At 44.5% G+C, this 24,866-nt stretch overlaps 1 protein-coding gene across 1 annotated transcript; it reads left to right on the top strand.

Annotated features, from left to right (window-relative positions):
- Positions 1 to 595: 595 nt before the first annotated feature.
- Positions 596 to 19,147, top strand: LOC149341786 (BOS complex subunit ncln). The gene is made up of 14 exons (XM_089543972.1): positions 596 to 900; positions 1,783 to 1,973; positions 2,190 to 2,334; positions 3,052 to 3,146; positions 3,622 to 3,705; positions 3,815 to 3,918; positions 5,996 to 6,084; positions 8,761 to 8,885; positions 10,492 to 10,682; positions 12,192 to 12,312; positions 14,493 to 14,659; positions 15,784 to 15,837; positions 15,960 to 16,038; positions 18,383 to 19,147. The coding sequence occupies exons 1-14, from the start codon at positions 726 to 728 to the stop codon at positions 18,443 to 18,445; spliced, it is 1,683 nt and encodes a 560-aa protein (XP_089400098.1). The 5' UTR covers positions 596 to 725; the 3' UTR covers positions 18,446 to 19,147.
- The last annotated feature ends 5,719 nt before the right edge of the window (positions 19,148 to 24,866 follow it).

Raw genomic sequence — 24,866 nt, 5'->3', positions numbered from 1 at the left:
GGCGGCTTCAGGCTTCCACGTCCCCATCTCTACCCTCTCTGTGTCTCTACCCAAAGCTGCCAAAGCCACCCAACCCGAAGGCATAAAGCAGCGGGCTCGCACTTTAGATCATCAGATTCGAGTAAGCTAGGCAGCTTGCTACTGCAGGCTAACAAGGCGTTCCGCAAAAAGACGCTGGTTCGATCCCGACCGCGGCGGTCAAATTTCAATGGAGGCGAAATTAAAGATCCCCACGTACACTTTACTCCAGGTGGTCTAAATTACCGGAGACCTCCCCAACGGCACCTCTTTCTTCTTTCACTCCCACCTTCCTCCCTTCAGGTATCCACCGAGATATGTGAGACTGCTCCATTTCCTTTACCCCCAAAAGCAATTTAATTTCATTTAAATTCTACAGGCCCGTGTAGTGTGCGACGTCAGTGCATGTTAAAGAACCCCAGGTGCCGAAATTTCCGCAGCCCTTCACTACGGCGTCTCTCATAGCCTGGGACGTCAAAGCCCCTAAGCGAAAAATTTGCGCAACGTGCAGTAATAAAGCTAACTAAAAAGTTCTGCCGTACGCCGCTTGGAGTGCTGCGGTGCTCGCTGCGGCTGCTGAAATTTATTGGAGTGGCGAGAGAGGCAGGGAGGTCAAGTTTTCGTGCTTATCCTGTCGTGAGAAGCGTGCGCGTTTTCTGTTTCCACTTTCCTTATTCGCCTGGAAAGTAACATCGAACTTCTCCAAGATGTTTTTGGATGGAGCCGAGGGAGTCTTCGAATTCTTGCGAGGCAACCTGCCTTTTTACGTGATCGTTTTTGTGCCGCTTCTCATCGTCATTTCGCCGGTCACACCCGTGCTGGGATCCCACGAGTTCACCGTTTACCGCATGCAGCATTACGACCTGCAGGGGTCTGTGCATGGTAAGGCGCCAACTGCGGACTCTGAGCTCGGTGATCACTGTGAGTGGTGTCGTTTGGGAAAATTCTAGCTGATTGTGGGGGGTTCTGAAAGTTCGCTGTGCTCAAAATTTTGGCGCATGGGTTCAAATGGTAACTACCTTTTTATACAGTCGGCTCATAATCGTGGCTTAATACACATGCTACTGTCGACTGCGACACTTGTGGCCTTTGGCTGCCCGTTATTTTTTGTGAACATTGGGAATAACGTGCCGATACGGTGTACGGTCGAAATATTACTCGTGAGCTGAACTCGCTACGCACTTAACTGAACAAGGTTTCGTTATCTTGCCTTGGCACTCGATTCGGCGAAGGTGGGTAAGATTTGCCGATCCGCTAGTAATTCGTGCTGTCCGAAAGGCGTTTGGCGTTTATCTTTGCCGTAGCATAAGATAAGCTCTTAATAAAGGTAAGCTGAACAAATATTTGAAAACGTCCCATGTAGCATTAACTCTCTGCTCGTTTTTAGGAAGCGCAAGACCTGGGAAACATCGAAAAATTATGTAATATTGATAGTGTGTGCGTGTGTGTGTGTGTGTGTACACAAGCCTGACAAAGTTTCTAAAATCTTAGTCAATGTAGCTGCCTCATAGCTGTCTGAAACGAAAATTTTCTGCAGGTGTATGCCCTGATAAGTATTTTGTAAGCATACACCCTATCCGTGGATTTAAGCTCTTGTTTCGTGTCACAAGTCTTCTACTTTAGTCGTAGCATTATCCTTCGTCTTGGTTTAACGGCTGAGTGCAGGGCTTCAAGCATTTGCTTCAAAGCAGCATTTGAATACATTCTCTTCTATCATGCAAAGGCAGTTTTCTTAGTGTTTGTGCATGTTTTATTTTTGCACAGGATCCAGGAGTTCTGTTGTGAACACAGAAGCCAGAACGTTACACTCATCATCATACCATAGAAAGGTTGTCATAGCACAGTTCACTGACCTCACTCATGGACAGTTCAATGAAGTGATCCAGCAAGGCGCAGCTGGAGTTCTTATATTCTTGCCACAAAACATCAGTGCTATACCTCCTGAAAAGCTAAAGGTAATGGCATGCACGTCTTTCTTTATTTTTCGTTTGGGAGGAAGGGGAATCATAGTTCGGTTAAGGGGGTTGAAGGTGATAGAGCCTTCAGGCCCCTGAAAGCATGTATGTCTTACTGAAGGCTCATTGAGACCTGTGAAGGAATTCCATCAAGCCGACCATCTGTTCATTACCAGCGGAAGCATTGGAAAGCTTGTGTGCCTGTATCTTTTTCAGGTTTTAATGGAATTGGAGCATGCACTACTAGAAGATGCCGTGCCTGTGCCAGTCTACTTTGCCTATGAGACAGAGGAGCTGAAAGATATGTACAGAAGTGTTCAGAGGACATCTGACAATGGCAGGACAACTAGTGTTGCACAAGGTGAAAAAATTGTAGTGTTTCACTGTTGTCTTACTACTGCTTTTAGTGCGCTTTCATTAAGACCCCCACTAAGAGATTTCGCTGCTGTCTGTCTGCCGACTCCAGTTTCTCGGGAAGAGCAACGTAGGTCTCACAAGCCCCACCGGTGATAGCACCTGCCATCGCAGGGCAGTCGCGCATTACTGAACTGCTGCACCACTGCACTGAGACAGGTGTGAGGACTCCCAGCGATCTATATATGTAAAGTAGAGAATAACCAATATTAACCCATTAAAACTATCTTGTCATACCCTTAAGACAGAGCTTAAGTGACCCCCCCCCCCCCCCCACTTACCAATTTCTTTGATCTTTGTCTGAAGCTTGCCTCGAACTAAAACCAAAACCGAAGTGTTAGTGCACTTAATTGGCATTTCGAAGTAAGCAGTAGCCTTTTTTTTCTTTGCCATGGAAAAATGAATAGAAATATTTTTTATGCATTATATTTCTGAAGCTGTGTTACTCTCTCTCTCTGGGAATCCTAGAAAAAAGCTTCATAAATATTCAGGTTAGCAGTTCAGGAGCCATTCCAATGCCAGGCTGCAATAGGCTGCGTCATTCATAATTATGGCTTGCTGAACGTCTCACAAAATGCAAGGATGCTTTTTATTGCACTTCAGCTTTTGCATATGTAACAGTTAATTAATTCTATTGCTTTTGCATTGCTGTCAATCTGCGCAGAACTCTGGGGCATGCTAAAAGCAAGTGGATTTCAGCTGGTCTTGTCAGGAAGCCAAGCTAAAATGATCCCTGATGTTCAACTTTTGAGCATTCAAGTAAGTGGGCAGTACAGGAGTGGTGCTTGATTACATGCTTTAAAACACTTGGCATGTAGGGTTTTGTTTTTTAGCTAAGTTCTGCATGCCCACCCCCATCCCTTGTTTTTTAATAAGTCTTGTTAATGGCTCCAGTATACTGGCTTAGATACCAGCTTAGAGACTAGCATCATCATACTTGTGCTTGACTTTAACATTGATTCAGACCCTATGTTGCACCTCATCACGCAACAACGCCTCAGGTGATTTGTGGAAAGGTGTTCACATCCTTGTAAATCACTTATTTTCAGCTTCCCTTTGCTACAATAATTAAGAGCTTGAGCTATTGAGAGAATAGTGAAAGGTTTCATTAGTTTTGATGTGAAATGATCTGATTCTGTCATGAGAGCATTCTAGGAGCTTTGTCCATTAGCATCGTAGTCCTTCAGGTGATCAATGATCAATGCATGGGCTTATAGTTTCTTTCTTCTCTCAGGGAAAGCTCTCTGGTTTTGGCGTTGAGGAGCAGCTGCCAACAGGTGTGATTGTTGCTCACTACGATGCCTTTGGAGTAAGCCCGGTGAGTTTCATGAGCGCAGCTTGTAACAGTGATAACCTGTTGATGCATTTGCCGTGTGGTGGTGACCCAGTTCCTTTGGCTTGAGCATCTGTGTTGTTGTGCTTTGCAGGCTCTGTCTTTTGGTGCTGACTCCAACGGCAGCGGAGTTGCTGCCCTGTTGGAGCTGGCACGCTTGTTCTCAAAACTGTACACAAACTCGAGGACACATCCCCAGTAAGTACTTGAAAGCGTATTCATGAGGAGAAAATTGTGGTTATCAAGGCTTGCATCCTGTCCGTACGAGCACTTAGTTATGTTGTCTGTTGCGATCTGTTTAGAGAGTACATAGTATATGTTTGCAGACTTGGAATAGATTCTTCACCATACCTAACATTGTCGAGAGCCAGCCAAACCCGACATTCTCACTCCCTTTCTCTTGCCCCGTACTTTGCCAAGACCAGTTTACTTAAGCACTCTTTTTTTCTGCAGACGATCACTGATTGGAACAGTTTGCCAGCATATTATGTACAATCTCTTGCCCTTATAAGTCACCATGTATAGCTTTATGTGTTGTGTTACCAGTCATTTCCTGCTGCTTGTATTTTGTTTCGCTTTCATTTTTATTTGCAATTTAACATTGTAATGTTTTGTCTTTGTATCCCATTCTTGCTGAGGCTTCATGGCCTGCAGTATGTAATAAATAAATAAATAAGCTGCTGCATGACATAAGCAATCCTTCCATCTGTTATTAAAGGGACCATGAAATGATGTCTACTGAGGTTAGTAAGTGTGCATGGGTGAATGGTATTTCATCACTCATTACCACAACACAAATATTTTTTATTTAGCTTCATTAACGCCGGATATATCGGCGATGATAAATTATGCTCCTCCTCTCCCCTTTGAACAAATACACACCAATGTGCCAGAAAAAAATAAATAAATAAACAGGTCTGGAGTGCACTTCACCACGCTTCATCCCACCCACATCACTTGCGCTTGCCCTGTTAGAAGGCTTGCTCAGATTTCCCACTCGAGGTCAGTGGCGTAGAGGCGACTAAGAATGTGCAGTGAGGTGTTGCCCTAATCCGTTGAAATCAGTAATTTTTAAGTGTTATTTCAGTAAAATTTACTTGGGATTCCACAGATGGGCCAAATCAGAATTTATGCATTTAAGACGGCCAACATTAAGCTTCAGGTGAAAGCAAGGTGACTGTGTGAAGGCTTTTGCCACCTTCCCTTTCGTAGTTCCTTAGTGGTAGTATGCAGTCTCAGTGCTCGGGGTGGCTCTCAGTGCTTTTAACACAGTTTCTGTTTTCTCATTGTTTTTGCCCGTCAGAGTGTGAGGAAACTAGATTATGGAGTCTCACTTATGGATTTTCTGTGCTTTGTTTATGATATATGTGGAGCACAAGTGTGGTTTTGATGACTTAACTGGCCTTTGTTAAATGGCAAAATATCTGGTTTTGTGCAGGAAAGCCAGTGCAAGGTTTACAAAATAGTTTGTGACGCATAAATGGAGGTGCACATCAGTATCCGTCATTGACAATTAGTCGGCCACTCATGGAAATGCTGGCACTGGACAAAGAGGGTTGAATGTTTTTAGTTCTAGGAAAAGGAAAGGAAAGAGGAAAGTATGCCAGCTTCTCCCTAACTGCGCAACCCATGGTTGGTGCCTAAATATGTGCTGGCAGGGAGGGAAGGAGGCTGCAAGAATGGGCAAAGGGAAAGGTCCACAGACTGTGACGGCTTTTCCCATTTCTAGTTATTAAGGTGAGCGCCTTACTTGCCCAATTGAGCAAAAACCAGTCTGTCTGTGTCTCTGTGTATGTGTTGTATGTGTGATAACACTCGATGGTACCCATAAAAGATGGATGTTCGTCCAGGTTGCTCGGGAAGATTAACCCCGATCGCGCGTGGCAACACCTGTTACCCCGGGGCAGTGGCGCACCGCTTAACCGCTGCACCACTGCGCCAGGACTGGTATGAGGACTCCCAGGGATCTATGAACGTTAAGTAGAGAAAGACCAATTCTGCATATGTGGCCATTAACCCATTAGCTATTGCGCCATACCCTTGCCGGATGCGTGGCATCGGATATGACGTACACTTCTGAAGAAAAAAAAAAGCTAAATTACATTCAGTCCCTTAGCAAAAATTAATACGTTTGGAGCATACAGTGGGGCATTTGTGTTATATTGTAAACATGTTTTTTGATATGCTTTAGTGCCCCTTTTGCTAGTGCTTGCAGAAAGTTGGGAATGCAGCATTCTTGCATAATGCATCCTTTCTTTGTGGTGCAATTTTTCAGATTTAATCTCGTTTTCCTGATATCTGCTGGAGGCAAGTTCAACTATCATGGAACAAAGAAATGGATTGAGGACAACATTGACAGCACAGGTAAATATACAACTGCCACACAGAACACAGCAGAGATTTTAAAGGGCTTGTGAAACTGTTTTGAAAGTAGTTATAAAATACGTGCAATATGTATTTTTATTCATGCCCCATACAAGTACTGAAAAGCAAGTTGATAATTTACAAATAGCTGTTTAAAATTCCATTCCTGTGCCTCGTGGTGACTTCCAGTGCTAGTCTTTTGCATCAATTCTGCCTTTCAAGATCGTAAGGCATGAGAGATGGCTACAGTAAGAGGCTGTCATTGGCTCTCCAAAAACTGCAATGGTATTGATAAATGGCGCTGACAGAGGCGTGCGTCCCCCTTCCATTTTCCTTCCATTTTCTCCTCCGAGCCACCGCGGTGGCTCAGTGGTTATGGCGTTCGGCTGCTGACCCAAAAGACAAGGGTTCGATCTCGGCCGCGACGGTCTAATTTCGATGGAGGTGAAATTCTAGAGGCCCGTGTGCTGTGCGATGTCAGTGCACGTTAAAGAACCTCAGAATGATATCACGTTGCTTCACATGGTTTGATCGAGGAGGGATCCAAATCTTTTTATTACCTGCTGTGAAAGAATACGACGTTTTTCTGTTTTAAAGGGCAGCTGAAGAGGGGTTTTAGAATTCGATGAGTTTAAAAGGGCCTAATGTGTGAAACATGCAGCTAAAGACATCAAAATAGTTTTGTGCTAGCATTTGAAATGGTGATGTAATCGCCAAGCAGCGTTGGCATTCAGGGTTTTTTGCAGTGTACAGCAACGGGCAGATGCCTTGACAATGACTTCATTTACGATGGTGCTAGGTTTGCAGTGAAGGAATGGTTGTTTCATGGGAGAAAACCAATGCCATTGAAAGTGAAGCTCAAGAAGCATTGTTTGCTGTCATCGGACGATGCACAGCAGCATGCAGGCGAAGGCAGCTGAAATCTGAAACTTTGGCTACAGTGACATCACTATGAGTCTCCCCGCACTTCTCCAATGCAGTGTGGAGAAGTCTGAACATCATTGCTGTTTTAATCGACGATTACGGGATTTTAAATGCTTGTGCAAAAATACTTTGCATCCTCTACCTAGAAGCTTCATAATTCGAATTCTTGAACAACCTTGAATTCTCAAAAAAACCATTTCAGCTTCCGTTTGAGGCTGAGGGAATAGGAGAGGACAAGAAGCTTTGGCAGTGCACTTGTGTCGCTCCATTCCGCACCAGTCCTCCGAGATTCACACGTAACTGGAACAGTGTTACAGTAAACTTGAACTGCCTGTGCCGGGGCATTGCTGGGCTTGTGTGGAAGATTTCCTGCTTTCTGTCATACTCGTGTAACGCCCATCATTTTCATGTTGAGCGCCGAAAATTTTTTATGCTCATGTACGTACGTTATTGATGAAGATCACGGTTGTGCAGCATGTTTCCGCAAGCGAGCTTCTGACTCCTGTGTTTTCATTGCAGCCAAACACTGCGTCCAGAGACATTTTAAATGCCGCGTCGATCTCATTTTTTCTAGGCCAGAGCTCCAAACTGCACCTAAATCAACTTTCCTCAGCTTCAGAGTGCTCCAAATTGTAAATTTTAGTGCTCCAAAAATTGCTCCAAATTGCATTTTACCAGTAGTGTCGTTGATCATAGATTAGCAGTTTTACCTGTTTCTGCAGATATTTTTAGGTAAGTCCAAGAAACTAGTTTTGCCTCTGTCCGTTAATTAGTCCGAGAAACGGATATATGTGTACATTCACACTTTCAGTGCCAAAAGCATTTGCAGTCATGCAGTTCATCTGTATACTGTAGATGCAGCTTTTACTGTGCATGAGAGATATTTCTTCAGTGGGAACTAAAGGGAAAAAGAATGTGGTGGCAGTGATGACCTCAGTTAATGCTAACATTTTGAAGAGGAATATTTTGTTCGTTAAAGCCTCAGCAATTATTCTCTGATTTGGGCTTTGCTTCTTCGGGGGAGCATTGTGAGTTGCATTGTCTTGGAGTGGGTGACAAGGGGATAGGTAGTCGAAGGATGATTTGCACTTTGAGTTCATAATCATTGAAAGAGCTTAGTGTTTTGTGCTTTTCTCCTTAAATGCAGTTATTGAAAATGAAGCTTGGTGATCTTGATATCACTCGAGTTTCAAGCTTACCCCAAATAAAATGGGAAGAACAGAAACTCATAATGAGCCCTTGCATTGGAAGTCTTTCAGCTTCGAAGAAGCGCAGTTTGTGAGTGTTAGAAGATCTGTGCTGGGCTGTAGCAGTCCAAAAGTCTAATCTCTGCCGCCGTGGTGGCTCAGTGGTTATGGTGCTCGGCTGCTGACCCGAAAGACGCAGGTTCGATCCCGGCCGCGGCGGTTGAATTTCTTTAGAGGAGAAATTCTAGAGGCCCGCGTACTGTGCGATGTCAGTGTACGTTAAAGAACCCCAGGTAGTCGAAATCTCCGGAGCCTTCCACTCTGGCGTCTCTCATAGCCTTAGTCGCTTTGGGACGTTAAACCCCATAAACCAAACCAAACCAAAAGTCTAATCTCTGAAGTTAATAAAGGTCATTTTCCCTGACCACCTTATGTGGGCTATGTCACTATGCCATATGCCTTGTACTGCTCAGAGTTTAAATGATGAAACTCTTTTCATCTCAGAAGCTCGTGTCCTTTCATTTAGAGATCAGATACTAATTTGTTTACCCTTTTCTTTGTACAGAGGGAAGCCTGCTGGCTGACTCACTTTTCACTATGTGTATAGACTCCATAGGAAATGGAGATGACCTCTACGTTCATGTGTCAAAGCCTCCAAAGGAAGGCAGCACAACAGCCAAGTTATTCAATGTGAGCATGCTACTTGCTGTTTCATTAGAAGGTGCATTTATGGCCATGCTAGTCCTTCTTTTTGATGCATATTGGCATAAAGGATGGTACTTTCATCTGTTTTGGAGTATGCTCTATGGTATCCTAAAGATATGTGCACCATTACTTTCTAATACTTGTAAAAGAAAGCGTCGGATTCCGTGCATTTTATGCTGCCTGCTCCCTTGTCACGAACATTTGTGTCCTGAAACTAGGCATTTTCTGTGATTACAGCGTGTGGTTTGGGGCATTAATATGGTGCTTTCCCGCACCAACACCTAGCTTATTTTTTGGTGCCGTCCAGTGAAAAGTATAGCAGCATATAAAGTTTATTGGCAGCCCTCTTTGAGGTACTGCTATTTTGCTGTCTTACCCCTGTGAGAATGAAATGCTGATCATTCGCCTGATTTAAACATTGCATCAGTGTATTTTTAATGTATTTCTGTTAAGCTTGTGAACACGCTGCTGCAAACAACAAGAGACATGGGACAAGCGCTGAGTTGTAACCGATTTTGTTAAACAAGTATAATTGTCATCAGAATGGTGAAGGCCACTGTGGAGGATCTTGCTACATCGTCTTATGTCGCTCTGTTCAAAATGCATAAATACAATCGGTTGCAAGTTAACACTTCTTGCTTGAATGAGAGTGCACAAATATTCGATTCTGTGAATGAATCAAGTAGTGCAGGTTCAAAATTATTTAAAACAAATTGAATTTGCGATTTTCTCTAATTGTTTTTGAATAATCAGCATGGAAGATTGACTGAAGCGAGCTGCGGTATTCTTCGCCAGCTATTTCAAAAACGGGGTTCATTCCAGTGCCGCACAGCTTGCTACTGCGATTAGTTTGCGTGCGATGCAGGGTTTAGCTCTGCGACATGTTCCAATCTTGTTGCAATGTCGATAACTTTCATGCATGGCATTCGGGATTGGGTGACACAGCAGTGCTCAGGCAGATTCTTGATGCACGAAATCGAACGCCATGGCTCACACATAGCTCTTGCCCATCTCATCTACCGAGATGTGGCACAAGTTCATTTTCTGTCGTCATCGTTAGCAAATGGTCATTTTTCAATGTGCATGACATAACAGTCAAGTTTATTAATATTGCATATCCCTAGTGGAGAGCAGTGTTTTTTTTTTACTGCTATAGTGCTATAGACTCGTACATTATAGCGGTGTAACGCAATGCTGCTGCTAGCGCTCTGCCATTTCACATGATTATTTGTTCCGTGTGGTTATTTGTAACAGTGGCAAATATTCGTACTGTTGCTATTCGGTTCGTAATCGATTTGGCTTTTAGCTAGGCTATTTGTATTCGATTGGTTAGTGAATCTGCACTATTTGTCTTTTATCCGGCTTTTGCAGAGTACTGTTCGTGCTCCCCTGTTTGTTTTGTTTCTTCTTGTGGTCTTTTTGCTGTTGGTTTTATAATACACCAGTACCAGCTAGCTCGGGCAAGTGTATTACTTCTCCTAAGCTCTTAGTTGCCTGGATGCATTGCCGCAGGCTGATCCTGAACCTGCTGTAAATCAACATTTTTGCCGTGAAGAAGGTGCAATTTTGATGTTGATGTGATTTTATGCAGGAGCTGCAGAAGGTAGCGTCAGTTCTTGCACCAAAGATGCGAGTATCGATGGTGCACAAGAAAATCAACTTGGCAGATGAGACATTGGCGTGGGAGCATGAGCGTTTCAGCATGCGTCGCTTGCCAGCATTCACCATCTCGCACCTGCCTAGCCATCGATCGCCCAGCCGCAGCTCCATTTTTGACACACGGTGAGAGCAGCTGGCACTGGACTGGATTAGCTGGAGCAATATGGGAGGGGACGTAGTCCTGCAGTTGGCATAGTTAGGCTGCTGCTGCTGCTGCTGTTGCTGCTGATGATGACGACATCGTCGGTTTTTAGCTGCTGCTAAGGCGTACTACTCTAATGCAGTGGCCAGCGAAGCTGATCTGTTCGCGTGGCCCAAATGGAAGTTGCAGACGGCGATACCCAAACCCAGTGCGAGAGACTGGCAGTTTAGCATGCAGGGTGTTGTCCTGCAGCTTTGGCGCTGTGCTGTAATAAAGTGTGCAGCGAAGCTGGTCTGCTCGTGCTGGCCAGGGTTTGAAACCCATTTTGGGTGAAATTTTATTTAAGAAATTTTATTTTTCTTTCTTTCCTGATGACGCAGGCATTGCGATAATGTCATGAGGTCAGGTGAGTTTTTAGACTGTCTGGCATGGACAACTACAGCGCCGTAGTTTTCGCCCCATGAGCCATATAATGCTTTTGCGTTAACAAATGAATAACTTCATAAATAGTCGGTAGAAGATGGGCTGCAGATTTGAATATACCCTTTCTGAAAGATAAATAATTTTTTCATGATTTTTTTTGGCTCCTAAGGCCCCTGTCCCTCTTTAATGTTGGAATATATGTTCTGTCCTGTTGTATATCATGTTTTAATATTAGCCTGCATCATAACAGAGGATTGATGATTGAAAGTTTGATGTTTAGTAATTGAAAGACTGGTGCAAAGCAGAATCTGTTCCTTGGAAAATAAGACTGCACCATTATGGATTTGGAGTTTGGAACTTTTGAGATCATAGTAGCTTTGACATCATAAACATTGAAAAGAACTGAGCCATTGCATTATGTTTGTTTTTAGTCATGAAAGCAAAGTAGACTTGGGCATGGTGCTTCGTGTGCTTACTATTGAAACTGGTAGATATAGTGTTCCAAACTGTTGCTTCATTTTTAAAGGTATGCTACCTTCCTTTTCTAGTTGCGAATATTGAGGACGTCTGCAGTATGATAGACAGGCAGTGAGTGATGTTGTTAATTCGCTTTTTGTAGCTGTAGTTGTACGATGTGTGAAGTTTAATGTCCTTATGTGACTCGGATTATGAGGGATGCCTATTGGAGGGCTCTGGATTAATTTAGACCACCTGGGGATCTTTAACATGCACTGACATCGCACAGCATGTGGGGACCTTTTTTGGTTGTATGCAGTGCAATGTCTGTGCCAGTTAAAGATCCCCAAGTGGTCTAAATTAATCCGGAGTCTCTTCATGACATTAAACCCCACATACCATACCACTGCTATACTGTATCACTACCATAATGAAAAGTAAACTAAGAGCAGAAGTCACTGCCTAGTGTAATACAGCACTCGTCCTCTGTTTGCAGTTGTGCAATGGCAGCAAACTTCCTTGCATTCGTCAGTGAGAGTGACCTGTTTGGTTTTATTTATTCTTGTTTGTGTGGATATTTGCAATAACTGACTGTTTCTAACTTTCTGCAGTGACAAGGTTGAGAAAGCCAAGCTAGCACGGAACGTGAAGGTGGTGGCTGAAGCCGTGGCTCACATCCTCTATAATATGACAGACAGTGAAACAAGTTTGGAAGTCTTCCGTGATAGTCTGGTGCGTTTTTCCCATTCATCTGGTAGCCATAGAGCCTTGCAAGTGTGTACAATGTTGAGTCCTTTTCCATGTACTGTCTCTTCAATATGTGTTGTGCTGAAGGTAACCAGAAGATATTGCAAGTGTGCTAATAAATTGGGGAAAAGATAGGTTGATTGGTATGTGTAGAGTTCTGATGACTGCTATAGAAGTAACCAAATGTGTCTGTGCTTTGATGCGAAGGGTGTTCATTAATCATTTCCCCTGACCTATTTCAGTTTATTGTAGGGTGCTGAAACTGCGGACATGTAATGATATATGTCTCTGTAGGTTACGTGCCAGTTTTCAGGTATGAACTAATAATGGTCTTGAAGCAGGGTGAGATGGGATAATGGGCCTATTGGAGTACAGAGCAGTTGTAAAGTTCCTTTACTTGAAAGGCCGCATTCAAGACAGGCGTTTGATGAGATGAAATGGGTTTGTGGGGAGGATTCCCCATCGTATGATGTAGTCAAGGATTGGCATCTTCAATTAAAATGTGGTCGGACGTCCGTGGAAACTGCTCCAATGTAGCCCAGTATGTCAGGATTAGCTTGTGGTCTGCATAAAAAATCATTCTAGATAACCTCTGTATCTGTAAGGTACCAGCTTGCATAGTTCCACTGCTGCACACACTTTTTCCAGAAGCAGGAACGAGCCGAATGTTCCCAGGCTCTTTTGACGATGTGCTGAGGATTTTTTCAGCAGACTGATCACACAGGATGAAAGCTGGGTCCTTTACTGTAATCCAGAAACTGAAGTGCAGTCGATGCAATGGAAGCATCTTGACTCACTGCCTCGTAAGAAGGCACATGCTCACTCATCGGCTGGCAAGGTCATGTTCGCAGTCCTTTGGGACTAGCACGGAGTAGTCTTGATTGGTTTCTTAGCAAAGGGTACCACAATTATGGGGGCATACTGTGCTTAAGTGCTGCGGAAATTGGGAGCGGCCGTCAAAACCATGAGATGTGTCACGTTCACCAAAAGTGCCTGCCATCTGCAAGACAGTGCCCCAGTTCACAACTCACATGTTGCCGAGATGGAAGCACCCTGCTGTGGGTTTGAAACTCTACCACATCCCTCTTATTCATCCGATCTCGCACCATCGGACTTCCACCTCATTCCAACAATGAGGTCATTTTTGCAGGCCAAGCATTTTCAAGATTATGAGACTAATTTCTGAAGTCACAGTTTGGCTTCTGAAGCAACCTGTTGACTTCTGCAAGTGAGGTGTTTAAAGTAGCATAAAGAGATGGAAGAAGTGTGTGTCCGTGGGTGGACCCTATGTAGAGAACGTTTAATAAATGTGTCAAGTTTTGTTGCTCTCAATTTAAAGGAGGTGGGTTAGGGGAAATCTTTATTGAACACCCTTCGTATGTACACATCACTGAACTAATGGATGATTTGCATATATCATGGTTGCCAATGCTTTGCTTGTACTGTAAAACCAGCAAACTCGGTGATATTCAGTCCTTAAATTTTCATACCTTATGGTACATGAGCAACAAGATTTGGGTTATGTACACTACTGCGGGCCAGAAAAGTTTAAAAAGTGGCCACAGTGCAGAGCTGCTAGGTATAATGTCAAATGTATCAGTACTGGGACTCATCTGCTAGTTGGATGGAGTAATTGGCAGTGTTTCAGATGCGCACACAATAGAGTGATCCAAAGTCTCTAATACTTAAATGTATGCATCTTCCCACGTAGCAGCAGCTGCTCGGTGTTTCGAGCTGCCCAGTCCTCCGTCTGTTTGCCCTTTATTGCTTTCCCTACTGCACTCAACTCTTTCAGTGCCTTCTCTTGCTCATCTACCCACACAGACTTCTTTCCATGTCCATAGCCACCTTCTCCTTTGCGCTTGCTCGCTAAGCACTTTGTCCTAAGATATTAAAAATGTTGGCTTTCCTGACGGCTTTAGCCTGGTGGCGAAGGTTGCTCTAGCCACCTTGAAAAGCTTGCAAAAAACATAGAACTGCCACTACATTTGTACCTTGGTTCAGATTGTAAAATGAGATGTGTTTTGAAGCATTATTTGATGTCTCCTGCAGAATTTTAAAATTTTCCGCCGCAGAAAGGTAGGGATCTTAGGCCTGCGAGTTGCAAGGGCATATACCTGACCATCTTCTCATTTTTTGTCTCTCTCTCTTCTGACCACAAACAGGGGCTTCAGGAGGACTATCTGGGGGCCTGGCTGGACATGCTCTCAAGTCAGCCACGAGGAGCTCAGCTGATGGCCAAGGGCAAAGCACCGGTGGTCTCTATGCTGGAGCAGGTGCTTGCACGACACCTCAAGGAAGTGCGGTTGTCTTCCTTCCGGCCAGACAAGAGGTGGTTCTTGTTTCCTTTTGGGCTTCTGTGCTCTTCTATGTATGTATATGTGCCGCCACGGTGGCTCGGGGCTTATGGCACTCAGCTGCTGACCCAAAAGACGCGGGTTCGATCCCGGCTGCGGCGGTCGAATTTCGATGGAGGCAAAATTCTAGAGATCCTTTACTGGTTGATGTCAGTGCATGTTAAAGAACTGCAGGCGGTCGAAATTTCCGGAACCCTTCACTACGGTTTCCCTCATAGCCTGAGTCGCTTTGAGATGTTAAACCCCATAAACCAAATCTTCTTGTATCTGCCAGCTGGAATGGAATGCATTGTTGTGGCTGTGTAGTCAGAAATATTTTTTTGGACATGTGAGAACAGTGTGTGCATAATGAGTAGCCCAGGAACTGGTTGCCCATGATACTATAGTCGAGCCCACTTATAACGAACCTGGTGGCCGTACGGATTGCATTCGTTGTATCTGAAGTTCGCTGTGAGTAAACTTCCAATGTCGCAGCCAAAAATACTAAATTGGACAGAAATGGTAGTTCGTTAAGAAGTGGCATTATGCACAATGTGTTTCTTTAAAGCATACCGTATTAATCACTTTCTCTCTCTCTCTCCCCGCCCCCAGCTGCGGTTGTTCATTGTATCTGAGATGCAGTGCCATTTGCCTATTGCACATTTTTACAGTGGCACCACACTCATTTTTATAAGCGAGTGTTTGTTATATCTCCAGCTGTTATAAGTGGGTGCAACTGTGCCTGGGCTTCAGCACACAAAGCTGCATTTTATACGTGAGACTGAGCTGGTTGAAATTTGGACAGAGCACCGTTCCCATTGAAAAATATGGCCAGTGAAGTAGTGGGTGCTGCTCCTTTCTTTTGCAAAGCTTTTGTGGCAATATCCTCCTGTACTTGAAAGGAGAGATGGAAAATGCATGTTAAATTTTCAGTTCCTTTCTTGGTGAAGCAGTATAGAATGGCTTTGATGTGAAGGCATTCTTTTTTTTTTTTCTTGAAACTATAGCTGTATTGCAAGCAATTACTTTAAAACTTAGGCATTTTGCTTCACACCTGTATAAAAGTTCAATTAAGTAGCACCTTGCACTTGAAACTTATCTCTTTTATGGTTTCCTTTAGAGATCCGGAAGTTGTCTTCTATGACACTCCAGTTGCTGTCATGAATGCCTACAGGTTGGTGCACCTTTCCTTTATTAGTCAGTGCTGCATGTTTGTGCTACCCTCTAGTAATGAATGTCATGTAACATACATTTGGTGTAAAGAGCGATGCTTATTATTTTTTTGCTGTTGTGCAGTGTCAAGCCTGCCGTGTTTGACTTGTTCCTGGCAGCGTTTATCGGTGCCTACTTGGGAACTGTGTACCTAATTATTGTGGTAAGTTCTGCAGCCTTAAGTCGTTATTTTCTAACAACATGTCAAAAGGAAAACATGCTATAGTATGGTGACCGGATAGCGTTTGGATCACCAATGGATTCTATTTTCATACGAATGGATAGGCAAATGCTGATTGTCGTATTAAAGGACATGGAAGACAATTCATTATGAGCGTAGGAAGTTGGGCTTGTTGGTGTAAGTCCATTTTTAAAAGCAACACGAAGGACAGGGCAAACAGAAGACAGGCAACACAAGTGCTGACTTTCAACTGCCTGTTTTATTTCAGAAGGCATGAAAGTATAGGCTTTGAACAGCTTAAAAAGGCTAATGCAAGTGCACGTCTGTTTAATATTGTTATTTATGTTTATATTTTTGTTTTCACTCACCTTTTGCAGTTGTTAGTTGCCGGGCTGGGCGCAAGCCCCCTTTTATCAGTCAAGCTTAGTTGTGTACTTTTATTCGTTTTATTTCCAAGCAGTTTGAAGCCTGTATTTTCGTGCATTCTGAAATGAAATTGCTAGCGCTCTGTTGGCCATCTTTCGTCTTGTCCTTCGCGCTGTTTTCAAGAATGAACCATTTTATATATTGTCATTCTTTCCATAACATAAGGGTTTCCAAACTATGCTCACTGCTTTTTCTGCACCATTAAATGCATTTCTTTTGTCACAAGAGTGCTTTCTGTGTGGCCTTTAGCATAGCATATGCTTGAACATGCCTCATGATGTTACCTGTGACATGAAAACATTGATGGTCAAGTTTTAGCGCTACTCATCGTTGTGGAAACAGTCTGTTTTACGTGGTCGCCTAAGGCCCTTTTCGGCAGTAAAGCTGGCATCGGCATTCCTGTTGTTACCAAAAAATCCGGGTTGGTTGAAAAAGTGGCTGGTAATAGAGGCTCCCGTAGATGGTGCCAGCCACACCAGTGAGGCATCAGATCTTAAGTGATTGGAGCAACTGCGAGCAATGCGCTAAGCGCACAGGCCATCTTCGAGGTGGCAGTTTTCCTCCTCGCCCACATATAAACACGCAGCAAATGACGACTCTCATTACTTGCATCTCCTCTCAAGCTGCTACACAGCAGACTGATCTTTGTATCCCCTGACCCTTGGGTTGCAAGTCAGACATGCTACTGCCAGGCCGTGCAGGCACATTTTTACGGCTTGGTACGGGTTTTGTATGTATGTTGTGTAGTCTTTCACATAAGGATTGTGATTGTGAAAGAAGCAACAGTGCCTGTGTCTGCGTGGGCAAGAAGAACCACTGGCACACTTGCATCTCTCATCTTAACTTCTTTTAGCACACTTTTTTTGCTTTTCCTTAGACGGTGACGCATTCTCACGTATGCATGCCCCCATACATGCATTCTATTTTAACGTGTGTGAGCGCCATTCACAAGTTGACTTACACTTGATTCATGAATGTTTTATGCATCACAGTGCACTGCTGTTTGGGCAGAAAAGTAATCAATAAATTAATACCTTAAAGGTGAGGCTTAAGTTTCCCCTGAATTTTTTTTTTTTTCACATACTTAATGGACAGGCAGCCAGTTGAGCCATCATATTCAAGCTTGTATGAATGAGATGGGATGTGGCCTGTTGTTGCATTATGCAAGTAGATTGTGCTAGTGGTGGTTGTGCTGCCAGTGTTTCTCCAATGCTGCGCTTTATAAACTGTCAGAAGCTTTGGAATGCAACTGAATGAGTCTGATACCACATTTTGCATACACCTGCTAGTGTATGTCATTTCCTTTTCATTATTATCTTATGAACGCACTTAATTGTGAAGTTGTTTGAAGGAAACCACATTACTACTATTTCAGCATTGACAAGGTGCACACGCACATCAAAATAATTTGACGCTTGAAACTGGTCAAAAATGCTACACCAATTCATTGAGGATTTTTTGAGACAAAGTACAACCATGTTGGTGATTAGTTGTCCTGCTCAGGCTCCAACACTATGCAGCAGTGCCTCAGACTGTGTATGTTGGCGTTCACACCAGAAAGGACAGTGCAAAACTATCCCAGTGCTCACCTGCTGTGCAAGAGCAAGAATGGGGAGCACCCATGATAGCGGCAAGCTTTTTGCAGCAACATGCTGCCCACTAGCATGCCAGGTGATTGCAGTCTGGTAGCCCCCCTTGCTGAGTGTCGGTAGACACAGCTGGCTTTGCAACAGTGCCTTAAAACAAGTCTCCACTTTTTAATGTATACTCTAAGGACCCCTCTCACAACTTGCACCAGAGTTCTGGGGTCCTCCGACCTGTATATACTAATAATGTGTGTGTATGCACGTGCACTTTCTGTAACTAGAGGTTGATCGATTGATTTATTCTCCCCCCGCAGAACTTCCACCATGTGCAGAGGGTGGTGGGCCTGTTCTCCCAACCCAAGGCCAAGGTGAACTGAACGTCAGACACAAGCCTGCGTTGTGTCAGTGTTGCTCTTCCATTGTTGCCTGTTACAATCATCAGATCACCTGCTTAGAAGAGGGCCGGTGTCTGCACAGGCAGCATTGGACCAGAAATCGTTTCATGCTTTCATTATGTATAGTGCACCCGTTTAAAACGCCTCAGTCCTTAGTGCTGTCACATCGTCATTGCCTTTCACTGTCTTTCGCTTCTCTTTGCATATATCTGTGTGTCTGCTGTTTGGTCCGGTGGAGTGGTGGGTGAGAATTTTGTCTTTCTAGGACGGCAGGACTGAAATGTGCCAGCTAGCATTGTGCCACACTTGAGGGTGTTGATGATTGTGAGTGGGTTTGGGAGTGTCAGTGCAGCATTGCCTTTCTTGCCACCCATCATGCCTTCTTCAATGTGATAGGTGTAGTATGTGCTGTTATCTGTTCTGTGAGTGCTGTCCATTTGTACATAGTATACTGTAATATACACACATTTTTGCACACATACGGGGTACCTTGTAGTAACCAGTGATACAGTGGGACCCAAAGTTAGTGTTGAAACAACTCGCAGATATTGTGCACTTAGGACTTAACTGGATGCAGGGCGTACTCATTTGTTGGCTGAGGAGTTGTGAAAACAAGTGGCATTGTTGACTTCTTTTTGTGTGTGGCTCTTATACATACCATTTATTAAATTAGTCTGAATGTTACTGTGTGCATGTTATTTTTTCATGCCAGGTCAGACAAAATAGAATTTGAGTCTCTTTTTATATTATTGTGACCACAGGTTACAAAAATATTAAGCAAATGGCTCCTAGGCCTGACATGTACACAAAACAAACAGATTAAATTGAACAACTTACCAGACAATATCCAAACATGCAAACTGGTCTTTTATTATTTCTGCTGTCTGCAATCATTAGTTTATTTAGGATAAGCCTGTCAGTGTGTATTTGATATGCACACATGGCACAACTGTTTTAACCATGGTGAAACTACATATGTGCGTCAAAATAAGTCATGTAAGGCTTCCTCTTGCAATTTTGCTGCTCTCAAATGACACTATCAACCACTGTGCGCAGTCTTTTTGCATGCTTACCCTTGCTGGCTTGCCCATTGCTTTCAGTTGTGTGTGGTAGTGAAGCCAAAATCAAGACTGTGCATACTGCTGCAGGCCACCAGAAGTTTAACTTGCCTTAGAGAAACTTGGAGACTATTGAAAAGGGATGGACATAAATTGAGGACAGCTCAGCGAGCTATGAAAAGGAAGATGGTAGGTGTAACAGGAAGAGAGCAGAATGTGTCGGGGAACAGACTCGAAATTAATTATGTCCTAGTTTGAAATCAAGAAGAAATGGGCATGGACAGAGCATGTAATGTGAAAGCAAGGTAGCCAATGGTCCATGAAGGTAATGGAATGGATTCCATGGGAAGGCAACCGTACCAGGCGGCAGCAGCGAGTCAGGTGGGCGGATGAGATTAGGAAGTTTGTGGGGATAGGGTGGCTGCAGCTGGCACAGGGCAGGGTTAACTGGAAGGATGTGGGAGACTCCTTTTTCCTGCAGTGACAAGTTAGGCTCATGATGATGATGATCAAGACAACACACGACACACATTTTGCTTCAGGAGAAATGTACTTCATCTTTTGTCTTGATGAGTTTGTTTCTTTGCACGCTCTACGTCCAAGTTGAGTTACCAGCTACCCTGTGCCCATGCTTTACATAGTTTCACTTGCCCCACTGAAAGCTGAATGTGGCATGCGATTCTGTTGGTAGCTAGTACGTTTGAGCTTGTGGTCTGGCTAATGAGGTGGCAGTTTGGCCTTTTACCAAAAGGTGGCTCTTTAGCCATTTCAGAGTGAGTAAACATAACTGGTGGCTAATGTACACAGTCATATAAATCTTGCCATATGTTACTGGCACACAGCCTGCTATGACTAAAAATTGTTGAGAAAGGTAATGTCACATCTCATTGCCCTTCTGCAGTGCCTTGGCACATTTCAGAAGGCATTTTTGAAAAGGACAATTGTAAAAAAAAAAAAAATACTTGCAACACACTGCATGTGTTCAGTGGTGCACATTGCCAAAGATACTGTTCAAGGGGAAACAATGCAAGAAAACCAACCTTTGAGCTTCTTGCTCAATTTTAGTGAAACTGAGTGCGTGATTAATTCACTCTCAAGACACCATGTGCCAAAATTTTGGAACTCTATTTTGTTAGAAGTTAGGCACCTTCAAAAGTGAAGTGGATCTGAGGTTACTATGGGGAGGTTATCGTTTCTTAATCTCTCTCTTCTCTGTTTCTTTTATGTTATATGGTTTTAGAAATGCTTAGAGCAAGGGGCTATTCAGTTGCCCTTCTACTGCTGCTTTTTCTGTGAAAAGAGCATTGTATGAATATGTACCATGCTTTCTTTGCTCCAAGATTTCATTCAAAGTTTGAATTCTTCTCTTAGAATATGTATAAATACCAGAAAATGAAGCTCTCATACAATTTGACACCACTAGAGATCCACTGAAGGTGCATTTGTGGCTTAATATGAAAATGGCAGTTTTACTAAGACTGCATCTTTGTAGAAAAAAAGGGGGGGGAGTATACTAGATTTTGTTTTCAAATGGCCCCAGTTTATATGTAAGGATTCGGAGAAGCTCCTAGGAGCAGATGTTGGTTATACCTCATTCACAAGGTGCTGTTCAGCAGCAGCAGATGCAGCATTAAGCTTCCGTTTCTTGGCGCCTTGTGACCACTCAAATGCTTATGCTCGTGCTCCTGATTGTGTGCGAGCCAGGAGCTATGCCCAGCCTGTCTAGCCGTTTATTTACGCCCTTTCGGCTGAAGTGATGTCTAGAAAAGCAAGGGCTGCCTCTGCGTCAACTCTAGCCCCACTGCATGAGCCCGTACTTTATGAGCAAAAGTTTGCACCAGCGCTGGTTTCTCTGAGCGGAGGCGGTCGTCTTTCTATGCTTCCGTGTAGGGCGCCTAACAGAATTAGTTTTCGTGAGGTTATTAGCACGACGAAGCAGCATCCGCTTGGCATTTGTTTTGCTAGTCGGCATCATGTGGAGTATTGGCACATGGCTCTTAAAACCACTCACTTTGGTTTAAGAGGGTGGACGCCCACCTTGGGAAGTGCTATAGATAAATAGAACCAGCAGTGCGCCAGCATCTATGTTTAGAGAACCTATACGTCTTTCTGTTTGCTCCCGGAGAGCCGCCTTGTTCGTTGATAGCATTTTAAAGATGAAAACATGCATAGCCAAAGCGTCAGTAAGGCCATCAAAAACACATACGAGGGCATTGAACAAATGTGGTGGTGGGAGAAAACTGATTGGTCACATACATGGGCGTTATAGCAAAATCCCATGGCTCGATCCTTGTTTTTCTAGCCAGCTGGCAATTGCCACTGGTCTATTTAGAGCGGGGTGCTGAATCTGCCAGAGCAACCAAACCTGCCTCAGGGCAACCTAGTCTTGATCAACGAGCAAAACACTGAACATGCTCTGGTAAGAAGCCCGCTGGAAGCTGTCATGCGCAACCGGTTCCGGAAGTTTGTGCTGGCATCCCTCTGTGCATAGCCGCGCTCTTGCGAAAAGAGAACATGTGCATTAGAAAGAGCGGAGAATGATTTTTGCAGCGAGAACCGCATGCCGCGCTAAGCCTTACCCGTGTCGAGCACAGTTGTTTTGAAAACTATGTTTGCGGTTCATTTTCCGAAGTCCTCATCCTACACCCAAAATGTCAAGGAAAGAATAAAGACCATAAAATCAAAATCTACGTGGAAGGAGCAGCCATCCCAGAAGTGGAAACACTAAGAATCCTGGGAATATTGATAGTATACTAAAATAAAAAAAATGACACTCTTTAAGAATCTGAGGAACACCCATCAACCAAATCTCCCTCCTCATCAAATGCATCGCCAATAGGCAAGAAGGAGTTAAAGAAGCAGAGACCAGGAAACTAATATAGGCCTTCATTTTTAGCAGAGTCATCTACTCTACACCATACGTCACCCCATAAGTCTAGAGACGAACTGGGTTCTCTACAGTTAGGAATTCATGACACCTTAGCAGAAATGATCGAAGCGCACCTCACCGCACAATATGAAAGACTGTCAGGCACTGAAACGGGATGTTTCATCCTAAAAAAAGCAGGAATAGAATATGAAGGAATCCGTACACACACCTTGCCAATTGCAAGACACGTGCACGGACACTTAATAGTCCGTCCTCTGCACAAAAACATGCATCCAGACTGCGATACGGACAGAAGAAAGGCTAGGGCACAAAAACTTCATGAAAGATTTTCAGTTCGAAAAGACACGGTGCATGTGGACATGGCAGAACATGCAGACAGAGACGCCTTTTCCCTGGAAGTCATTGATCACCTTGCATCAGCGACGATCGATAAAACAAAATTCCCGGAAGAGGCCGAAGAAGCTGCCATAGCTTTAGCCATTACCTCTGCCACTGCCAAATACATCATTAACGACTCTAAAACTGCAGTTTGAAATTTTGCCAAAGGAAGGCCCCATCCGCAGCCAACAAAATCTATAAAAAAAATGTCCAATACCCACCAGGTCACACTGATGTGGGTCCCCGTTCATTCGGACTATCTTGGAAACGAGGTGGCGCACCAATATGCCCGAAGATTTGTAGATAGCCGTGAGGTGCGCTACCCTGACCTCAGGTCGGCCAAGGAGTGAGTGACATCCTACAAAGAAATTACAAACCAATTCAAGAAAGAAAGACGAATCTTCCCAGAACTTAGATCTTAGATCTCTGAGTAAAACACAACAAACCAGTTGGTGGCAGCTCCAAGTGGACGCTTTCTTTGATGCGCACATGTACTCCACATGGTTCCCATAGCAGTTCAGCCCCATCTGTTCTCTCTGCTGGCACCAAAAGGCCGTCACATCACATATCCTATACTCATGTACTCAAGACAAGCTATCGAAAAGTCTGCAGCTCTCTACCCAATTGCAGCAGGAGGCCGTGCTGCTAAGCTCGAACCTGGCGGTTCAACTCCGACTCACGGAGCCGGTCGAAGAGATCGCCGAACGAAGTCATCGGTCCAGCCTAGAAAAGTCCACCGCGGGGAGGGTGTCACCACCCCAACTCGCCCCTATAATCACTTCAGTTAAGTTTTCCTCCTCCTCCCACACCTTACACGGCGCTCGTAATTATATCACTGATGCTCTATTAAGCATACATCTCTCGTCTTGTGGGGCCCAGATCAAAGCAAGTCTTCAAATTTCTAATTGGCTGACACTGTGCGGTAAAAACCTAGGCACATCTAATAACCTAGTAGTGCTATCAAATCTACAATCACTATCGATGGAGATGAAATACAAAAATACTAATTCAAGGGAGCAGAGGCCTGCCTAGCCTAGGACCTCTCTCCCTCCACCGCTGCCTACTTTTGGGATAAAGTAAGTTGTCACTCTCATTCACTCACAAGGCGCCCCTGAGCTGTGGGATGATAAAAATTCCCATGTGGTCGAAATTTTTCCAGAGACCTCCTTTACGCCACCTCTTTTTCTCTTCCAATTCCTTCACTGCCTCCTCGATCCCTTCCCTCACCAAGTAGTGAGGCAGTTGCTCTGTAATTTCCTGCCCTCAAAACCAACTTTCTCGTACAGATACAAGCCACTACCCGTCCTCCCAGGGTTCATGGCTTGGGAAAGAAGCCTGCTCCTTCACATCCCGTTACTGTGGGCGTAAGCAGGCTCGCCGTAAAAAGGGCAAGTGGGCTTTAGCGCACGAGGCGGATTTAAAATATCGTAGCGAGAGCTACGCTACGCCAGCCGCTTCGCAAGGTCAGCGTGGCTGCGCGCTGAGCCGTCGCACCACGCTCCGCCAGCTGTGCGCATGCGCGGAGTGACGTCAGAGCACGCAACTGGATTGCGCGCCTCACCGCTGCGCCGACGGTGGAGCAGACGCCGCGCCCGCCTCGTCAGTTGTGCGCATGCGCGGAGTGACCAGCTCACGCAGCTGGTGTGCGCACCTCGCCGCGTTGGCAGAGTTCAGTTCCGAAGGTGATATGTCTTCTCCCTCTACTACAGAGGGGAGGAGGTGGAGCGAGCGCGGCTTCTTTTTTCAGCCAGCGTCCGCTTCGGCGGACGCGGTTGTTGCGACGCGCGTCTTTTTCTCTCTTTTTATCTTTCTTCATATCTTTCAACACACTTCTATCTGCACGTGGCAGCGGTGGTGGCTCGGCTTGAACCAGTAGGCAGGCCCGTGCACTTTCCTTTTCATCCTTCTCTCAACCGCAACCATCCCTCTACTACAATTAATGGGTTCCATGCCGCCGTCGAGGCGCCGACGCGCCGGTGGTCCGAGCGCGAAGCTGCGTCTCTATAGTGGCGTTCGGCATCGGTGGCTGCTGCTTCGAGAGGCTTAATTAGCCTCTTAGCTCAGTGCTGTGAGGAAA

This window comes from Amblyomma mixtum, chromosome 5, assembly GCF_055824585.1.
Source record: "Amblyomma mixtum isolate Tamu chromosome 5, ASM5582458v1, whole genome shotgun sequence".
In the NCBI taxonomy this organism is placed as follows: domain Eukaryota; kingdom Metazoa; phylum Arthropoda; class Arachnida; order Ixodida; family Ixodidae; genus Amblyomma; species Amblyomma mixtum.
Note: the sequence above shows the minus strand (reverse complement) of the source record. Positions and strands in the feature narration are given on the sequence as shown.

Bases quoted from the DNA above. Each gene is read 5' to 3' on its own strand.
- LOC149341786 (XM_089543972.1), top strand. From the start codon at position 726: ATGTTTTTGGATGGAGCCGAGGGAGTCTTCGAATTCTTGCGAGGCAAC. The intron at 10,683-12,191 runs GTGAGAGCAGCT...AACTTTCTGCAG, and splicing joins AGCTCCATTTTTGACACACG to TGACAAGGTTGAGAAAGCCA. The intron at 14,660-15,783 runs GTGGTTCTTGTT...GGTTTCCTTTAG, and splicing joins TCCTTCCGGCCAGACAAGAG to AGATCCGGAAGTTGTCTTCT.